The 22,136-nt window shown below is 39.7% G+C and overlaps 1 protein-coding gene across 1 annotated transcript in view; it reads left to right on the forward strand.

The window, feature by feature from the left end:
- HSD17B12 (hydroxysteroid 17-beta dehydrogenase 12) overlaps window positions 1–22,136 on the forward strand; it is a 231,456-nt gene that overhangs the window by 72,739 nt on the left and 136,581 nt on the right. Inside the window, exon 3 of the mRNA XM_077322224.1 lies at window positions 18,122–18,189. Coding sequence (XP_077178339.1) covers window positions 18,122–18,189 — 68 coding nt within the window. The remainder of the gene's footprint in view (window positions 1–18,121; window positions 18,190–22,136) is intronic.

Consider the following 22,136-nt stretch of genomic DNA (forward strand, 5'->3'; position numbering starts at 1 on the left):
TGGTGGTTCAGAATAAAATATTCCTGATTCAAATTTATGCCCCAAGAGCTGATGGGGGGATGAAGGTAATATTCCTGGTAGTAGAAAGCAGAGTATAGGCATGAAAGCAGAGTATAGGCATGAACCTTTGGCTCACTTAAAGAGACACTACCCTTAAGCCTCAGGCTTAAGAGAGGAGGACATATGCCATGCAATAAGGACATTCATAATACGTAACATCATATATAACATTTTTTCCTCTCATTCCCATGACTGAAGTTTAATTTTGACTATAAAATTCAAGGTTTTTAGCAGATAATACAATCAACAGGAAATGGTAATTGACATTTTTGCTGTTAGTTTAAAGAGAAAACAGATGATACTGAGTTACTTTAATTTAAGCCTATTGAGTTTCAATGGGTTTACAATGGAGTAACTGTGAACACAATTCCATAGCCAGGTCCTCTTGTAATTTAATAGTAACAATGATAACATTCGGTCTGGAAGTTTCCTATGTAGCATTAATATAGAAAGTTGGTAAAGGTAAAGGTATCCCCTGTGCAAGCACTGGGTCATGTCTGACCCTTGGAGTGATGCCCTCCAGCGTTTTCATGGCAGACTCAATACGGGGTGGTTTGCCAGTGCCTTCCCCAGTCAGTCATTACCGTTTACCCCCCAGCAAGCTGGGTACTCATTTTACCGACCTCGGAAGGATGGAAGGCTGAGTCAACCTTGAGCCGGCTGCTGGGATCAAACTCCCAACCTCATGGGCAGACAGCTTCAGACAGCATTTCTGCCGCTTACCACTCTGCGCCACAAGAGGCTCAGAAAGTTGGTAGTGCTTCTTAATTTAAATGGTATAAACAGTACAGCTGGAACTATCCATACCCTTACTTTAGATTGATTGCTTGAAAGTAATCCTAATGAGCAAAATGAGATAATTCTGCAACCAGTGTCTTGAGGATTGCAGCAAAAATTATTTAAAGTGATATAGTGAGGTCTGAGGACCATAGAAATGGCATTGAAAACTGAAGGGCGATCCTCTTAAAAGCAAGCAATTTGCTATCATAAAATATATATTCTTAGTTTTAACTAGCACTGTGAACTAATATCTGTCTTAAATTATTTAAATACAGAGTTAGAAGAGGAGTATTTCCCCCAAAAAAGATAATCATATGCAATATGGTTTACCTACAGGATTTGAAAGGAAGCTATACTCAAAATAGCTACCTGAAGTTAATTCAAGCTGCAGTGATCATCATGAAAGTACTGGCCTCCTTTTTTTCCTATTTCATGTTGATGTTTACAAGGACATTGTACTTAAATTGCCTTATTTTGAAATAAAAGCACCTGACCAATTTTAAACCAGATTTTTTATACCAGTAACATGATGACTGGATGCACATTGTCTTTATTGCACTTAAGTAACTTCCTGTTCTAGCATTTACATTTTTTTTTGAAATATACAACAAATATTGATTTGATTTTTCTATAGAATTGCATTGCTAACAATAGGTAAGATAACTATTTGTCTAAGCTATTTCACCAAATTGTAGTTTTCTCCATTTTTTTTACTAGAACTAAAAATACTTTGCAACTATCTAAATAAAAATATTGGAAATATTTTTATAAGCTCCTTGAAGGTTTTGTTTGGTGAATTTATTTTAACTGCACAAACCAACAATAATATGATAGTATTAATAAAATGATCAGTAATGATAATTAGATTAATTAATGGAAGGGCTGCTATAAAAGTTTAGAAATTTACTCATATTTTTGAATTTATAAATATAAAATATTTCCCAGAAAAAGGGCACATGTGTAAGAAACTTTAAATACTGCATGTATACTGAGAAAACTTTCTATCCATGCATCTCCCCAAATAATTTTCACAATGAATTAACTTGGAAGTCCATTTCCATGTGTTTGTGCCTTCACTGGTAGTAACAGGCTTTCTAAAATTAAAAAGATAGTTATAGTCTGAATGAAAAAAGCTCTGAAAATTTTACTTCAAAACAACGTAAAAGATAAATGTTAAACATAAAGTTCTTCAGTTTTTACATTTAATCATTATTAGTATGTTATCCGTGTAGTCCTATGCAAAAGTTGTTCCAGCATGAGCACATTTACAGTGCAAATTATCTCTTGAGGATCTCTTTTTAAAAAATCAAGCATTGCCTATTATGCAATTTATAAATGGAAAAGAAGTGTCTATAGCTGCTACATTGATTCCAAGCTAACCTGCTCTTTAAGTTGTCTTTTGAGGTTAGTATGAAGATCAAAATTAAGTTCATTATCTACTGAAAAGATATTCGATTTTAATATTTGGGTTCATTAATAGGATTTTTAGAAAATGCTCTTTTTTAGGAATTTAAATAATTTTTTTTACTTGTTAATTACTTAGTGGTGGCATCCCTAATATTACTCATTAGAAGGACATGAAAGCAGAAATATGAATCAAATTATTACCTGGAAACACTTTTAATATAAAGTCAACTATTAGTTCTATAAACTCCTGTGTCAAAGTTATGTGTTCCTAGCCTATCTAAGCACAAATTTAACAGGCTTCCAAGGAAATTATTTGGTTATCTAGCATAAAATTCAACAGGTGTCTCTCCAACATTACATAAAGCAAAGAGGAGTATCTTTTTACTTACCTCTGACAATTGGCTTTAAAACTGAAAGATTAATTAAGCAGATGGAAGTACTGTCCATATAAAAATATTCTGTCTTATTACAGTTAGTTTTTGTCCTATTACAATATGTGATTCTTATAAATTCATGCAGTAATTTTAATAATCTTTTGTAATATAACCCAAACCCTAATTGTGATTAAGTCTATATTAAAAACAAGAGTTTCAGTTTAAGGATATTACATAAGGACATTCTAGCAGTATAAATTATTAAATGTTGCCTTAATGATCACTTAAGCTTACCTAAGTAGTAAATGTTTGTAAATGAATCTAAGAAATGCTGTTTAAATATCTATCTAGCCCACACTCTTCATCTTTTTAATGACAACATGTCTTTGTAGAGATATCAAGGCATCATGTTGCAGGGAAGTTAAGAGTAATACAATACCCTATATGTTACTGTATCTAGGATCAGTCAAAAGGCTTTTTGACTATAGAAAGGAGAATATTACTAAATGGTTTATTAAAATGTATATAAAACCTTTGCTACATTTAATTGCTTAACAGCCTGATATACACAAATCAGCCCAAATAAATTCAGTGATATATGACCTTGATTAATTCCTTTAATTAACAGTTTTTAAATGCTTAAATTTTTGTTTCAAATGACCTAGAATTACATGCACATTATAAACATATATATGAGGTGTGATATATGTAAAGGTTTCAAGAAGTATAAGTTGAGAAGGCTTCACCTTATAGTCTGGACCCTGACTCTACATTTGACATTTTCAAAACTGGTTAATTTGTAAGCCAGTTTTACAAAGAGTTTGCCATGTGGCCTATGACAGAAGCTATTAAAATATAACTATAAAGCTCTCTTGGTCTTAGACAACTGCAGTTTCTGTTTTTGTTTGTAAAGCCAAGTCATTGCCTAATAAAAGTGGAACATCCAGGCCTATTCCACACAAGGATCAATGTGGCAAATTGCTTACGGAAAGAAAAAATGGAATTTAAAATAGTGGAATTTGGCGTAATGCATACCTGCCTTTGTAGTGGAATCCAGTTGCGTTTCAATTGTTTCCCACAGGTTTCCGGTCTCGGCAAAAATCGCTAGAAAGGAAGCGATTTTTTTCGTGCTTTGTCCCGCCCGTGGCCGTCAATCAAATGAACAGCAAATGGGCAGTTGTTACCGTGCTCCGGAAAAGCCCCTTTCCCTTTAAGAACGGGGTTTTTTAAAAAAGAAAAACACATGTTGCAACGAATATGCCTTGATTCCTTGATTCCTTGCTTCCTCCTAACATAGAGACCCATCTAGCTGGCAGCTGGCGTGTGAGCTGCCGTTTCATCATTGCCATGCTCCCCCGAGTGAAAAAAAAATCCCCCCCCCCGTGCACGGTGCGATTTTTGGCCAAAAATAAAGGGAACTTGCAAACGGGGCTGTGTTGTGCTTGGTGACTTGAGGGGAGCTTTAAAGCAGCTTTGTGGAGGGACTGCAGCCGGAGAAACCTCGCTGGGTGTATGAAGGCTCGCTGGCTCGTTGCTCTCCGCTCGCTCCGAGAAAAAAAAAATAGCGATCGCTTCGCCGGAAGTTCAGAGGAGAGAGCCATGGGGAGGGACTTGCAGATTGTTTGCAAGAGTGTAGCGCTTTCCAGAGGGTGAATCCACTTTTTGGGATTTCCCTGGAAGCGCTACAACAAAGTGCTTTTAGCGGGACTGTTTCAGGAGTGTGGCAGATTGTGTACGACGTCGTGCATAACTCCATATTAGTAGTGATTACAATTTGTAACCCTTCTGCTATATTAAACTTGTGCGGAATGGACCCCAGATCTCCCCACACTTGCCAGAGTCACAGGACCATGGCTGTTTGTGCCAAAAGATAAAAACTGTTGCTGGTAAGAGCTGGCCAGAGCCCACAGCTCAGGGGGACACATCTGTGCCACTGTACCCCAACCTCAGCCTGAAATCCTCTCCTATCACTGCTCACTTCTAGACTATAAATACCAGCTCCATAGGTAAAAATGATTGCTTTGGGGGGTGGACTCTGAGGCACTGTATCATTTTAATTCCACACCTCCAAACATCAACCCAGGGATAGCCAGTCTCCAGTTGAGGGTAGAGATCTCCTGGAATTAAAGCTAATCTCCAGACTATAAAGATCAGCTCCCAAGGCAGAAATAGTTGTACAGAAGAAACATTTGAGGCCTCTCAAGCAGGTTGTTATACAGATAAACACTTGAGCCTTACTGCACAGGGCTGTTGTGCAAATGAAACAGGAGGCAAAAGAACCCCCAAAACAGCATCCAGTTTCATCTGTACAACAACCCTACATGGTAGACCTCAAATGTTTAGACAGTGGGGGAGAAGAGAAACCCATGGCTTGACTGCAACTTCCCTCCAGCAGAGAGGCCAGCCAAAGTAGTATTTTAAGTGAGAAGGGGCTTTTCTGTGGCCTTCCTGTCAGCCAACCGCTAGGCAGAAGGGGAATTCTTCCCTCCTTATGCATGCCCCTTCAAAAGGAATACCCACACACGCTCACAGACTCCAATGCGTTGCTCTCAGCAATGTGTCCCTTGCCTCAGTCTGTGGCTGTCAGAGGCTTTCTTCACAGCAGGCCTGAAAAGAAGGGGGGGGGGTTGAATCCTGACCAAGAGCAGCAATTGGCCCTTAGTGGGGGAGTTTCCACCAACAGGAGACTTTGGAACCTTCAGCATTTTGTCAGGGTACACGGTCACAATTTTATAGGTTATGATGATACATTTCATGTTCATTGGAGTAATTTATACAGAGAAAGTCCTGATGCCTAGCAAACCATTTATATGCACTAATTCCATATATTTGGATGGTTTATATATTGTTCCTTCCCTGCGGCAGCTGGATGAATTGCAGTAGGCTTGTTCTTGCATTTTTGCAGTGCCCCTCATCAGCTTTTGCGCGCACCTTTCCCCTAGGTGAGAATCCCTGTAGCAGGAGAGAATTCTTGCTCCACTAATGGTTACCCGCTTTCTTTTTTAAGCAGTTTCACTTTGTTACCAGATACCTGTAAAACTAAGTAGTAACATGTGGCCTCCATCTGAGGATGTCTACATCTGTGGAACGCTGAAAACTTAAAGCTACATTGTAAGTTTTAGATTCCCACAAAAGTTACATTCTCTGCACAAGTGCGAAGATTGTGCCTACCCTTCGGCATTGTTGTTGGGGGTGGCAACAGAGCCTGCGTGCTGCAGGAGAGGCCAGGAAGTGTAGTGGGCCCTGGGAGAAAATGGGAGGGTGGGATTCCACCCCCTCCTAGTCTTGCAGGCCTACCCTTGTCTTTTTATTCTGTTCCGCAGGAGGTTGTTTGTTGATTCGGTATCATACGTTGGTGCAGCCACGCAAGGCTTCCAAGTAATCTTTAATACTCTTCCGGAGTACTTTGGATTCTGCACAGGTGATCAGATCCTGTGCACAGGATCTGATCACAGGAGAGTGACTTTTAACAAACTTAAAGTTATGTTGGGTAGAATCCCATGGTCAGAAAAACTTAAGGGAATGGAAGTCCAGGAAGGTTGGGAGTTTCTCAAAAGTGAAATACTGAAAGCACAATCACAGACAATTCCTTTGAGAAGGAAAACTGGGAGGAACTTAAAGAAACAAGGGTGGCTCCATAAACAGTAATAAAAAAGACTCATTTAGGAAATGAAAGGAGTGCCTTATAACTAAGGAGGAATATAAACCAATAACCAAGGGAGAGTGTTAGAAAAGCTAAAGCTCAGTATGAGCTTAGGCTAGCAAGAAATACTTAAAACAACAAGAAAGTGTTCTTCAGTTATGTTCAAAGTAAGAAAAAGAATAGGGACATGGTAGGACCATTGCAATGACCAGGAAGTGACATTGTAACAGGTGATGAAGAGAGGGCTGAATTGCTCAATTCCTACTTCTCTTCAGTCTTCTCTTGTGAGGGGAATCATGCTCAACATGGCAAAATCATTTCCTGTGATGAGGGATGGGAGTTGTGGCCTAGGATCGCTGTAGGTAGTCCATAAAGCACCTAGTCTCCTGAGCCAGATCAATTACATCCAAGGGTACTAAAAGAACTTGAAGGTGTAATTTCTGAGCCTTTGTCCATTATTTATGACAATTCTTGGAGAACAGGTAAAGTGCCAAAAGATTGGAGGTGGGCAAATGTTGTCCCCATCTTCAAGAGGGGGAAAAAGGAGGAGCCTGGTAACTACTGACCCATCAACTTGATTTCTATAGCTGGCAAAATTTAAAGAACAAATCATCAAACAATTGGTCCTTGAGCAGCTAGAGTGGATAACTGTATTTACTAAGAGTCAGCAGGGCTTTCTCAAGTCATGTCAGACTAACCTTATCTCTTTTCTTGAGAAAGTTAGTACCTTGCTAGAACAGGGGAATGCTGTGGACATAGTTTACCTTGATTTCAGCAAGGCTCTTGATAAGGTTCCACATGATATTCTTATTGACAAATTGGTAAAATGTGGTATGGATCCTATTACTATTAGGTGGATTGAAATTGGTTGACAGATCACACCCAAAGGGTTCTTGTAAATGGTTCATCTTCTTGGAGAAGAGTGATGAGTGGAGTGCCTCAGGGATCTGTCATTCGCTCTGTGTTGTTCAACATACTTATAAATGCATATTTCTATGCGTATGACTGGGAGGGGTAGCAAACACACCAGAAGACAGAATCAGAATACAATATGATCTTGACAGGTTAGAAAACTGGGATAAAATGAATAAAATGAATTTCAATAGTGATACATGTAAAGTTCTTCATTTAGGTAAGAAAAATCAAAAGCATCTCTACAGGATGAGCAAAAGAGACAGTTTGGTGTAGTGGTTAGGAGTGTAGTCTTCTAATCTGGAGAGCCTCGTTCGATTCTACGCTTCCCCACATGCAGCCAGCTGGGTGACCTTGGGCTCACCACAGCACTGATAAAGCTGTTCTGACTGAGCAGTAATATCAGGGCTCTCTCAGCCTCACCCACCTCACAGGGTGTCTGTTGTGGGGAGAGGAAAGGGAAGGCGACTGTAAGCCCTTTGGGTAGAGAAAAACAGAATATAAGAACCAACTCTTCTTCTTCTTCTTCTTCTTCTTCTTCTTCTTCTTCTTCTTCTTCTTCTTCTTCTTCTTCTTCATGTGAGAAGAAGCTGGCGGTCTTAGCAGACCAGACACTGAAGATGAGTCAGCAGTGTGACTCAGTAGCTAAAAAGGCAAATGGGATTTGGGGCTGTATTAAAAGAAGTATAGTGTTCAGATCACATGAGGTGATGCTACTGCTTTACTCCACTCTGGTAAGACCTCATTTGCGGCACTGTGGGGTTTTTTGCACGCCTTCAAAATAGCACAATGGTTGCCAATTGAAAACGCTACTGATTTGCTGTTTTGCACAACGTCGTCGACAATCTGCCACACACCTGAAACCAATCTGCAAAAAGCGCTTCCTTGTAGCGCTTTCAGGGAAATCCCCAAAAGTGGATTCACCCTCCGGAAAGCGATACACTCCTGCAACCAATCTGCAACACTAGCGAAAAAGACCTGTGCGTTAACATTGTTGCGGTTTCTACAAAGTCCCTCCCCCTGGCTGTCTTCTCTGATCTTCCGGCGAAGCGATCGCCATTTTTTTTTCTCCGAGCGAGCGGGGATAAACGCACCAGCGAGCCTCTTTCTGTTTAGAGGCTTCCCTGGCTTCAGTCCCTCCCCTTTAGTCACTAAGCACAAACCACAGAAAAGCCCGTTTGCTGATGTATTTTCCCATTAATTTTTACACATTCATTCAGCCGAAAATCGGGCCCGTGAGAGGGGGGGGGGATTTTTTTTTTTTCACTCGGAGGCAGCGTGGCAACGATCAAACGATCAAACGACAGCTCAAACACATTAGGCAGCTGGATGGGTCTCTCCGTTGCAACGAATCTACACAGATTCGTTACAATGGGTCTGTTTTTTTTAAAAAAAAACCTTTCTTAAAGGGAAAGGGGCTGTTTGGGAGCATGCTAACGGCTGCCCATTGGCTGCTTGACGGCCAGGGGCGGGACGAGCTCGGCAATAGCGCTTCCTTTCTAGCGATTTCTGCCGAGACCGGAAGCCTGTGGGAAACGCTACAAAACGCAACTGGATTCCACTACAAAGGCAGGTATGCATAACGACGAATTCCACCATTTTAAATGGCGATTTTTCATTCAGTGACCAATTTGCAACAAAGATCCCGGTGCGTAAAGCCCCTGTGTTTAGTTTTGGGCACCAGAATTGAAGAAAGATGTATAGAAACTGGACCGTGTCCAGAGGAGTGCTACGAAGATGATGAGAGGTTTGGAGACCAAGTTGTATGAGGAAAGATTGTAGGGGCTTGGCCTGTTTAGCTTGGAGAGAAGGCGACTAAGAGATGATACGATAACTATCCTCAAATACTTGACGGGCTGCATTACTAACATCCCTACGCCGCAGAGCCAAAGGCTGGGGTGTACTTTAAATAATTTCATTTCATAGAGGTATTGAAGTACCAATTCATTTACAAGTGAGAGGAACAACCACTGAGGAAAATTTACCTTGAAAACATGAGATATCTAGAAATCCATTTTGGTTAGATCCTGTAATAAAGCCATACAGAAAGAAGAGACCTTTTATTTTTTTTTATTTATTCTGTATAAAGTTTGCAAACATTGCTAGTAGCCTTGTGATAGGTTTTTCTTTCTTTTTGGTTGTATACACTACAAACTGTCCCTTTTGTCTATAAGTGATTATTTCTAGCCAGTTAGAATGTTCTGTTGGCAGGATTTTTGTGTCTTGGGATGGAGAATTGAAAGATAATTTGGATATACTGTTTGTAGGTAGACAGCGTCATTTTTGCTGAATGTTTGGATGGTCAAGTTCCATCAGACCTAGGAGTAGCCATTATGTCAAAAGTTGATCTTCAAATAACAATTTACATGATTAAAATCATTTGAGGAACTTAGAAACAATAGGATGGCACAGTTTGTCTGTGGACTGCATAGTTCTGAAGATCACTGTAGGCGAAGTTCAGTGTTTTACAGAACAATCATGTGGTGCGCCTGAACTGTAGTGGTTGGCTGGGGTCCAGCTGCAGTGCTGGTAGTCACCTTCCTAAAGCGATACTTACATGGTGGCCAAGTGGGGAAAAGGTGCCCCTACAGTGTTGCCAGGCAATGCCGCTTACTCATCCAAGGGACCCTGACACAGTGCTCCATTTCAACATCATTTATAGCAATGATTGTTGTCTATCATTGTTCTGATAGACAACGCAGGCAGAACCAGTGGGTATCATGAGTTGAGTTTTGTACTGTTCTTGTTTGATGTAAACCGCACTGAGCCTTCAGGGAGGGCAGTATATATAATAAATGAAATAAATAAATAAGCCAAGAGGAGAGGAGTGGGCCACAGGCCAAATGCCCTTTAAAGAGATCAACTTCTGTTACATATGAAGGCTACCTGGCAGTGGGGAGGGAGTGTCCCCTGTCAGCCTCAGGTGTACCACATGGTGGAGCTCCATACACAGAGCACACAGGGCTCCAGAGAGTGATGACAGACAAGAACATGGATGTGATGGTGTTCCTCACTCATCAGCAACCATCACATCCAGCAGGATGCCCATGCAATCGAAGGCATCTCTGTGCCAGCCCTTGTGCCAGCCCCTGCTGGATGCACAGCAGGAGGAGGGGCAGAGGATGCTGGAGGGCCCAGAGAGACTCAGACATGTTTCACGGCAGCCCCTTGATGTAGGTTGTCCATCCACTGCTCTTGGAAAATGCTTCCCGCTATTCACTACAGCACTCCAGTTACTCCTGCTCATATGCTGCTCAGATGAGTGGGTAGGATGGGCTGTGCCAGATATGAGCTCCATGCCCACAGACCCAGCAAATGGCCAAAATTCCTTCCTCCTCCAATCCATCAGTAGCTATGACACCTTTCCGAGGGGTAGCTGTCCTGCCACTGCCCCCATGCTCCCTGTTTGTGCTAGGACAGGGTTGCTGCCATCTGAAAAAAATGAGTCTGTTCTCTGTATCACTTCCTCAGGTGCTGGGTCCAGGGACCCCATGATGCCCAGTGGCCACAGAGACTGCCATTGTCATGTACCTCCTTGGAGTCAGAGTGTGTGGTTGGTTCACAACATCAGCAGCAAATGTCGAGGAATAGGGATCTAAGTACAGGGAGAAAACATAGAGGCGCCACAGAGCTGTGCAGCATCTAGCATAGTGAAGCTTTTTTTCAGTTTATGCCAAGCTCCATAACACCACCATGTGGAAGAACCTCCTGCCTCCTCTTAGTGGGGCTGATGTGGAGGGTCCATGGGTAGAGATCCTGTGCTATCACTGGGGGCTTCTGTGAGATAGGACCTTATGGGTGATCTTAAGCAGTAGTATGTGCAGGTATGTATCAGGCAGAAGAGGCATCCCGATATCTCTAACAGCAGTTGGAAAGCCTCTCCTATGCTCAGTCTGGGTGAGGAATCACAGACCCACTGATGGTTCTCCCATAATGCCTGAAACTCACCATGGTGCATAGGGTGGACCTACCCCTCAAAATGGGGGCCAGACTTCCCTGAGCATGTACTCCTATTTTGTTGTTGTTGGAACTGACAGGGTGGGCCACATACCAGATCAGATTGAACACAGTGCCACCTCTGGACATACCTGGCTAGATGCCTGGCTCAGTAAGGTCTGTGGAAGTATGCCTGTGGTTCAGCTGCTGGAGCCTGGTGGCCTCTGGCATCCAGAGGGATCAGCAAGGTTGCTGCCATGGGGGCCACATGCACCTGTGACACTTGGGCCCTTATGGGTGTGTCCTGGCCCTGTCAGCCATCCTGTTTTTCACACTACTTAGGATTCTTTGAAAAGGGGAAGGGATGACAGTGACTACAGAGCTAGGAAATTCCACCATGTGAGATGGTTAAGCCATGTGTCAGTTCTACCTGTTGCCAGATGTCACTTCTGCAAACATAATGGAGGAAGGCAGGTTCATGGATCGATGACTGATCCCACCGTGGAAATGATGCCCAAATCCCCATTGAGCTGGTTCTGCTCTGTTACCCACTGTAGAAGGGACACAAAAATACTAAAATGTAAAGTCTTAAAAAATAATGCGAAGACTGAAATGCAATAGAATAATACTGAAATATGAAATCTTATAGAATCTTGGCTTTTCAAATAGTTTTGGCTTATGTATTTATAGTTGCATAGAAAGAATAGTGTTTATAAAAATGAAAAGATATAAAAAGGTAGAAAAATTAAAAAGTAAGAAAAATAAATCTTATTAAAAAGTTATAAATTCAAATGGTTGTGTCATAATCTCCCTAATACAAGCCTCCTGCATCAACCCTAAGAGAATCTACAGGTGGGTGCTCTTAGTTCTGTGGGCCCTGGGATGCTAGTGTGTTTCTGGGACCTGGCTGCCAACAAGCAGCAACAGCATGGGGCCTGTCAGACAGAATGGCATGCACCCCCTCTGGAATTCTGGGACAACCTAGAATCATTTGTTGAGTGGGGGTGTTTAATTGGGTCCCAAGTAGAGGGGTGGCTGGAGCAGGGGAGTGTGTGCATTTAATTAGTATCCTGATCTGCTTGGGGTCCTGTGGGTGTGGCTGCAGTTGTGGGGGGAGGAGTGGATTTGAAGTTACCATGGCTGACAATGGGCTATGACTCCATTTTTGCTGGTGTACCTTTGTGCCTGTTTGGGGTGGGGGAGTGTTTCCATACTGAAAATACTTTGGAAGGCACCTAACTGCCATCACACCCTCTGGAATGCCCACAACAGGGTTTCTGCTGCTGGTCTGTTGGTGTGCACTGGAGGGAATCAGCAGACAACACCGCTGGTGTCCTGCACCAGTGTAAACTACCCTCGCATGAACATAATGCCATCTCAAGCTGGTGTAGGAGTCAGTTTGGTCCCTATTCCTACTCCCTCCCCCCAGGATTACTATTTGCTACTCATAATACTAGTTTTGTTTAGAGACTATGTTTACTGTACCAGCAGTGAACTTCATCTGATGTTGTGTGTAAAATCAATGAGAACAGACGAGAGGCTGGGAGAGGTGCGCTCCAGTCACCAAAGGGCCGCTGCAGCTGTTCAGGGCTTGGATTAGGAATGGAGAAGGGCACTAACCTTTCCACTCCTGCATGTTTTCACTAATCAAAATCAAATTATTCCCTTTAAGGGAAAGAAGGCAGACAAAGATTAATTATATATATATATATTTGGTTTGCTTCAAACTTTTAAAATTATTATCATTCATTATTATTATTAATTCTTAAAATATTTGGTTAAGACATTCATAAATATTGGATTGGGTCAAGAGAAAACAGGAGTCAGTGTAGCATATCTTTCCTCTGGTTCTCCACCCTCTGTAGGCAGTACAGAAGAGAGGAAGAAACTATTTCACCTGTCACTGCAGCCTCTTATATCAAGGTGCATCTTGTGTATGAGGCTCCCTTGACCCTTAGAGAGAATTTGGGGGACAAACAGAAGGTATTAAGGTGAAAGGAGTGGAAGATGCACTTTGCAAGATTTTCTCACTTGAAGTTACCTGATATATTATTACAATCGACTATTTTCATTTATAACACTGATAGAAAATCATGCTATATTTATATTCATCAGAGTCTTGGGAGGAACAAAGATAAGAGAGTTTGAGACTTGGTACTACTTTATAGATTAGCCTTTAAAAATGGTACCACCCAGTTATGTCCATTTTACTTTCCCCCTGATAATGATTATTTTATTCAAGCCATTTGTATAAGGACAGGCAAATAGAAATCAGACTTTTATTTGATCTATTTTTCCCTTTTTAATCAGTAAACTGTAATTTTATGCAGACATGCTTAAAAGTACACAAGTTTTAAACAGAAATAGATGTAACAAATTCTCAGCTATGCCATTTCTACCACTCCCCCCCCACACACACACACACACATTAAATTCTGAACCAAATATCAGTGGATGTAGGTAAAAGGGAAAATGAAATAAAGAGGGTAGAAGGAAGAGAATGTCAGTCCAAATTAGATGTCTATAAATGCATTTGTAAACAGCACCACGTTGCAGTGCCCCCTAGATATTAATAGGGTAGGACAACCTCCTAACATCCTCCTAACATCCTCAGAAATGTGTGTCACCCGGCTGAAGTAAATAGTATCTGTTCATAGGTTCTACGAAGAATATATAAAACTGGCAAGATGGGTGCCTCATGTAAACCATCTTTATGACACTATTAGGGAAGCTAAAAATCTGACAGTGCAGTTTAAAGTTAAATTTGCCTTAAGTGCTATTATACTCAGTTGTTCAGCAACATGTCCTCTGCTGGAGCCTGGACATTAAACATTGAACTATATATCATGCCATAGAGAGCAGCCACTGAAATCGGCATACATGTATCTTCAGTACGAGGCCAATATTTCAGGCTCTGTGTCATGTGTGTGTCTAACAGAGTCCGGGAATTTCAGTCGTAGACATTTACTTTTGAGAACATTTCCATATTAATTTGCAACAACAAAAATAGCAGTATCCCTTGTGGTGCCACTTTATAGAAAAACTGGCTGTAGCACGCACTTTTGAGGACAAACACATACTTCAGCTGATGTTTCCTAAAGTTATCCATAATAAACCTGTTGGTCTTGAAGGTGCCCTGGGACTCTTGGTTTATTAAAGAGGAAATTAGGTCGCTCCTTGGTTCTGCTGACATTTGTTAATTGTGCAATGCAGTCCTAAATCTCTTATTCAGTTCAGTGGAATTTACTCCTTACAAGGTACGCATAGAATGTTGTGGATTTAAGTACTTAATTGCACGCTTATGCCTGACTGATATCAGTGGGCATACGTGCTACTGTTTGAATTCCATTCTGGCTGAGACCAAGCTATCCTAACTTTCTGTCATGATTGTAACTGTCTCTTCCCCTAAGGAGCACTTGGTGGTAGATTATGCTGAGGGGCAATACCTTGCTCATGGCTATCCTGACAGTTTTATAATGGATCTGGGAAATTATTCTGGGCTTACCATCAAGCCTAACGTTCTAGCCCTACATTGAACTGGTTTTCATGCAAGATCATTTTTATCTAGAGGGATATATCCTACACAGTTGTAGATTGCATGGGTATAGAAATTTTAGCAGTGAAATGTTAGCTTATTTCCTGTTTCTTTGTGTTATTAGTGTTTTAATTAAGTCTTTTGTAATGTGGCTATAAATTGCCTTGGACATCTTGGCAATGGGTGGGTTAAATCTTGAAATAAGCAGAAATAAACACAACTGTTATTGCTATATAACAGCCATATAACCAATAGGGTGTCTTTAATTTTCTATTTCATATCTCCAGTTGTCTTGCTGTCTTTTATGTGTTTTAAACTACCAGTTAACAGACCTGTATAATGGTGCAGCAGACATTGCATGCAAACTTCAGGAGTGATGTTCAATGTAGTATTATTTTTAACCAGAAATGTGTATTATTGTTAGATAGAAGGACGTGCATGTCTGAGGCTGATTCCACTCTGATGGCACCACTCAGGGCTGTCACTGGTGTGCTGCAGCGGAGCTGCATGCTCTGCTACTTCCTGTGTCCCCAGGACATGGGGGACCTTTTACCATGATAGACCTGGGTGTAAACTGCACGGAGCTTTTATTCCTATCCCAGGTCGATTCAGTCCCTGCCGTCTACACAGAATGTGATTTCAGTTTTGATTTTGGGTGATTTTAATTTTCCCTCCGCACCAAGCAGGATTTGATCTAGAGTCACCCTACCATTTCTTCGCGATATCCAGGAGTGCTTTTAATCCACCATATTGGAAGATTCAAGTTGAGAAAGCATGAGAAAGCACTCCCTCCATGGTAGAGAAGCGCTGATTGTCCAGCTGACTCCGTGGTAGAGCAGTTCTGATTGGCCAAACCTGCCAAGCCAGCCAAGGCTGTTAGCTTTTCTTAAAGAGGAAGCCCTAATTTTCTTTCTGGAGAAACTGCAAAAGCCCTCAGTACTGTGGATAGAGATTTGCCTCATGGTTTTTTTTCTCCCTTCTCTGTTTTCTTCAACCCCCCCCCCATACACACACACACACACACAATTCAAGAAAAGAAAAGAGAGAAAGAAATAGGCTCTGTCTGGACTTGGCTCCCCCCTCCCCTTCTGAGCTTTCCCAATCAAGTGCAGAACACTTTTCTGTTTCAATGGGGGGGGGGGAGGAAAACTGAGTTCAAATCAATCTGAATTCAGCAGGATCCACACTGGGGGAAAAAATAAGTAAATGCAGAATCAGCCCAGATCTGTCCCAGATTTGTGCATCTTGAAGGACACAGCCTGGGTGGAAAGGTTCCGTCTTATGGGGTAGGCGGCGGAGGGGGGGGGGGGGTTGTTCGCAGGAAGGTGGGAGAGGGCTGGCCCAATGGTGACATCATATAGAAGCAGGGATTAGCCCTGCTGCCGTAAAATAGCCCTCCTGGCCTTTTCCCCTCATGTGGAATCGGCCTGAGAGAGATTCATTCCCCTCGGCTTTTGATAACCCAGGCAGGTAGCCATCAATGAATTTGTGAGAGAATATTTACTTAATCAGAGGAAGAGAGAGTTGGATCAATTACTAATTGATGTGATAAGGCTAGATAGTAAGTGGTTATAGTTCAGTGTTTACAGAGAAAGCTGAATAATGAAAAAAAGCCATAGAGCAGAATGTTTCATTACATATATGTTCAGAGGTTTTTAACACACCATTTTTAAAGCTGTCGTAAAATTGTAATCTAGGTAAAATCCCAACTAATCCATGGTATAATATTATATGATTTTTTATTAAATAAATATCAAAAACCATATGTACTGGCTGTGACGTTAAACATGTCAAGTAGCGAACATAGCAAATGTTACATCATTTAAAAAATTCCATTACTTGTGAAAGTTTCCTTAGACAAATAGTTTACTCCTCCACAAGTCCTTAACTGCTGATACACTAAAGTTGAACAGCGAGAGCAAAAATGAAACCAAGAGGACTACTCACATCTTCTGGTCTACCAAAAACTTTTCAAAGTTTTGCAAGGTAGTAGTAAAATGAAGTGACTTAAGAATCCCAAGTGACAAGCTTTCTCCTTAGCAGTACTTTTAAAAAACTTTCACAGTCTAAGCATCATTTCGCTGGGATCTTCAGAGGGTCTTTCCGTTGTCCTCTGTTTCCCATGAATAGATTCTGGACCCCAAACACCTTCTTGTACTCCAAAGCATATACAAGAAAAAAATATTGACAGTATCACAGTTTTCTGTGTGTTGCATAGGTGAAAATCTGTAATCCATGGGTTCCTAGAGCAGTCCCCCATCCCATCTCACCAAAAAATATAGTTTAAATAGACTTCAGGGTTAATGTAAGGTGTGAATGAAAGCAGGAAACAGCCTTAACAAAAAAGATGAATAACTAGTCCGAAAGCACATATGACAACAGTAGACAGAAAGAAGAGCTGTAAAAATGCTTTTTAATTAATGGCATGTGCATAAGTTTCTATCTTTCTCATTAGCAATAACCTTTGAAATCTAGGGAGGAGCATGTGCTTTGCAACAATATAATGGCGTTCAAACACCACTCAAAGGGCAGCTATAACATAACATTCATACCACTATTGTGATGGAAGAAAATAAAATTGAAAACGTTATTTCAAATAATCAGTTTAGGCACTGCTCTTGTGTTATAAATTTGCCCCTTAACAGGAACTAAAAGAAATAGAAGCAAGTTGAAGTTTCAGACATAACAGCCTTTTGATAACCTTAATATTTTGCATATTATGCATTAATTGCCTAAATAATGTGTTTATTTAAAATACAAAATGCATGACAAAAAGCATGACCACTATGGATCCTCAGTGATTATGTTTGTAATGAGGTTTGTGGTGAGAAAAGGAGAATAAAGTTTTCTCAGCTCCTTGCAGATACAAATTATTTTTAATATTCATCAGCATTGATGTAATATGGGAGTCTGACTGTAAGCAATATTCAGATTCCAGCAAGAAAAAGGAGTAAAACTGTCCTGATTTAGGAATGATGGAAGTCTTAAAACATGGGATGAAAGAGAGGGTATCAGAAGCAGCATCTTTAATTTTTCTTGTTCCCTGAAAACAAATCACTACTTAATAGCTTAACTGTTTTATATTAAACACCGAATGCTATGTATTTTCAAGATGCATTAAGAGGCTGAAATACTTTCTTTTTTTAAAAAAGGTGAGGAAAGCAGCCATGTGAATAATTTTTTTTAAATAACACTGTTTTAATATAGAACATAGGAACTGTATTTTAATTTAATATATCTGGCTCCAATTACGGTCTTACTCAAATATGTGTATTGAAAATCCCCCATCAAAGCTCCCTTAATAATTTTAAACATGCTTACCAATGCTTACTTGTGTTGGTTTCAGAACTTATTTGTCAGGTGTACTGCTTTTAGACCTTTTAAAGTCCAAAAGTCCTGGCTGTGTTTTAATAGCTTGCCTCATTACGTCTGATTGTTCAGTAGATTAATTTTTGTGTCCTTTTTGTTTTTTAGAGAATTTGGGGAAATCCTTATTCCAAGCATTAAGAGGATAGTTGAAAGGTGCCAGTACCTGTTCACAGGCAAGACTCTGTTTACTATCTAAGCATTCTGATGGAGTGAGAAAATAAAAGTTGTATTAGGATTTCCTAATATTGGTTATTTAGCCTTTAGCATAACAAGTTACCTCAATATTAATAGGTATCTTTGTGTAAGGAAGGCAAGAAACAAATGACTGTCAGACTTTTGCAAATTATTTAAGAGTAACAGGATAGTTAAGCAGTAACAATGCTGCTACCAGAGAAATTGTACGGATCATGTAACTTGCTGAGTGTTGTCATACTGCATGTATGTGAGCCATTCTATGTTAGAACATAAAAGCAAAGTCTAGGTGGAAGGTAGTGTTATTTTGTTGATGTGGTTATGTAAGAATCAAAGTATAAGCAGCATTTTCTATTTCGTACTGAGGTGTTAAAGATGACAAAAAAGACTATTACTTAATAAATTGTGTCCGTAATGTCATATTAAAGTATGTGCCCAATACAAATTATTATGTTTGTGCAGGTCTTCCCTGCGCATCTTATTAATGTCTATGGGATGGGTACATGGGATGATCCCACATTTGAATCTAGGATCATGCTCATAAAATAATTAAACAGCCATATGACATCATAATGTTTTGGACTTCGGTTGGTTGAAGTGCTGTTCTTCAAGGCTAAATTTGTTAATTAAATAAGCATGTAACTTTAAGGGTACAAAAGATTTTGGAGGATAGCACTGGAGATATTATATTCTTGATCTACTTGGTAACAATAGCCTTTTTAAAAAAGTGTTGCATAAGATCTGTATTGGAACTAACAGGCATGCTGTTATACTAATATAGTTCATCTGCTCTGATACTGATGATTGCTTCAATTTGATAATTTTGAAATATGGAAGATTTAATTTTGTTTAATAAAAGTTTTATTTTTATGACATGGTTTTAATAAAAAGAAAAGTTAAAAACAATTAGAACTCCTGTTCCAGGTTGTTCTCAAATATTTAAAAAAAAAACAAAATAAAAGCAGTCATCTTTGGTAACAGAAAATTTTTTAGCAGTGCCCCTGAACAACAATAACAAAATACAATAAAAAATAATTAGATTTTTTTTCTTTTCCCTTTTGCTCTTGTGAAAGGATAGACAGAGTTTTGCTTGAAGCAAAATAAATCACCTTGTTATGAAATGTTATGTTTGGGTCTTGTTAAAATATTCTCATTACTATTTAATTTTAGATTTTAACCTTTTGACCATAAAACTGTTAGTATTTAAAACATCTGAGAAAATTCCCCATCCACTTTAGTCCTCATGTTCATATATGTAAATCTACAACATTCCATGTTCCCTGTTTACAGGCATACTTGGTTTTTTTAAACTAGGCCTATGTATTTGGGTTATGATCCACTTAAATGGCTTAGGTTGTACATTCTTAAGTTATATGAAAATAAATATTATTGTAACACCAAAAAGTAAAGCTCTAAAATCAAGACATTTTATATACTAGTTTTTAAAAGTCTAAATTCAAATAGTACAAAAAATAGAAGAAAGCTAACCTTGTAATGGGATAGAGAATGATATTTAAGTGAGCAGACTGTTTATAGGTGTGTGTGTATTATGCAGGAGGTGACATGGGTGCTAGGTTTGTTTCTAGGCCTTCCTCGTGCAATGTAGCCCTTTTCATGACTTCTAAGCTGTATGTGAAAATGCTTATGAAATGTTTGTGTATTGTTGGTAAAAGATAGAAGTACAACTAGAACTTCGGCTGTTAAAGGACTGGGATTTTCCATGGACATATTTTCGGGGGGAAACGTCAGATAAAAATGCTTATAGTGAGAAAATGTCAATAACTGTATGGATATTTGAAATGCCTGGGCTTTCTATGTGTAATGTGTATCTGGAGAGCAGTGTTGTGAAGGCAGGATTTTCCTGTTGTGTTTTTCTCAGCTAGTTATCAGCTTTGAAAACAACTTCAACGGTTTAAAGAGTACATTGAAAATTAAACAGTTGCAAAGATGTGTAAAAGTTCATTACAGGTGGGCATCATTTAAAGAAAATGAAACCCATGCACGTTTGTTCTTTTGCTTTGTTTTATAGTCTTAAATAAATAATAAACAGGGGAAACAAAATTACAGTGGTTTATAAAACAAATGAACTTGGCAAAAGTTGATTGTTCTGACTGCTTTTAATTCTGGAGAAAGAGCAGATTGTTATGAGAGGTTTGAATTTGTTTTGTGTGATATAGAAATCAAATTTCTGTGCTGTGTGTCAGGCTGAAGTCAGTAGAATGTCTGGCCATGTTACAGTCAATTTGGCAGGCAAATTAGAATAATTAGACTGCTTGTTTGGGGCAATGACTTCTTTAGCTGCTGTTTTAAATATGCTGAAAAAGACAGTGATGCCTGCTTTAGTTATGGTGTAGGATGGTTTGCTGTAAGGCTTTGTTTGACAGTGAATGTTTTGTTCTTTCAAATTAAATATTGTTTACTTAGTTCTATATATGAGACATATTTTCCAGTTTGTCATTGTTTACAGATATAGCTCATTGTCAGTTCAAAGACTGAAAGGCAACAGTGTAGTATAGTGATATTTCTTTATGTATTTCTTCAATTGTATATTTCTAATATAAAGAAAAAAGAGAGAGGATAACAGGATTGCCTTTCTAAATTAGCTTCACTTAGAGGAACTAGTGATTTTAAGAATTTTTTTTTAAAAACCCAGTGTGTTGCTTTTTTCCCTTTAATGTACTGAGGTTTGACAAGAAATGTCACCAGTTTCTTAAGATGTGCATAAAAATATCGTCGGTGCTCATGGCGATGTACAAAAGCTTTGTGTTTCTGGAATTGTGCTTAAAATCCGAGAATACATGTTGAAATTGTGAATTTAATCGTATTAAACACTTAATGACAGCAATTGGAGGTGTTATTAGAAAAAAAATTAAAACCATGTTTAAATAGTCTAGAGTGCGTGTATGTACTCCTTCTGGCTGATCTTGGACAGCAGGGTGCTTTAATATATCGTGCGCGGACTGTTGTGTGTGAACAGAGTTAGAGATGGGGGAAATATATGATATTGCCTGGAGCTTGGATTGCACAAAGTTGCCTGTCGGCAGCACAAAGGGTTAACCATTGAGTTGGGCCCGAGCAGTATGGGAGTTGTAGGCAGGAGGAATTCTGGGAACTGCCGTAAATCATTCCACAGCTTCTTCCTGTAATGGCGGATCGCAGAGACAGAAGGGGAGACCGTGCCTGCTGGGAAGAGTCTGTGCTCCCCCCCCCCCGCCCCCCGATATATATGCTGGAAACAGACCCGAATGTGGGGCTGCCCAAAGTTACACGGGGCTTGGGATATGTGGCGATTTGACTAAGAAGCAAAGGGACCGTTGAAGACAGGATAACATCGTGTTATGCTCTCCCTTGCTCTGTGTTTCCAGGCTCGATGAAAGTGTCGCAATTTGGCATCTTTATTGGTTTTCTGGCTGGCTGTCGTACTGCTGTTTCTTTTTGGCTGTTGACTGACGCCTTATTTCATTTTCCAGGGGAGAAGTAGTTTCCGTGGTGCTCCAATAGGTTATTTGGAAAATGTATTTTTAGCTTGCTTAAATATATACAATTCAGTTGTGCTGTTCTTTTTTCCCTGCCTTATATATTCATTTGCTCGAATTCTGGTGTATTTCGCAAATAGGATTTCTGTCTGGGTAGTTATCTAGTTTTCTTTATGTTTTGCTGCAACAATAGCATGTTTGTGATGTTTTTACTGTACCTCTCTGTGTGCTTGCTTTCTCTGTAGATTTGTACTTGGTAGATTTGTCATGGCTCAATTCCTGGCATTGAGCTTCTAAAATTTTCCCATTTCATTCCAGTCAGATAAGGGATAGATTTATAGCCAAAACTAAATGCACAGAGAAAGAGAATTTTAAAACCCATTTATATTATATTATTTATATATCATAAAATAGAGATTTTTATCACTGTGAAATCTTATATATGTAACATA

This window comes from Paroedura picta, chromosome 2 (assembly GCF_049243985.1).
Source record: "Paroedura picta isolate Pp20150507F chromosome 2, Ppicta_v3.0, whole genome shotgun sequence".
NCBI classification, from domain to species: domain Eukaryota; kingdom Metazoa; phylum Chordata; class Lepidosauria; order Squamata; family Gekkonidae; genus Paroedura; species Paroedura picta.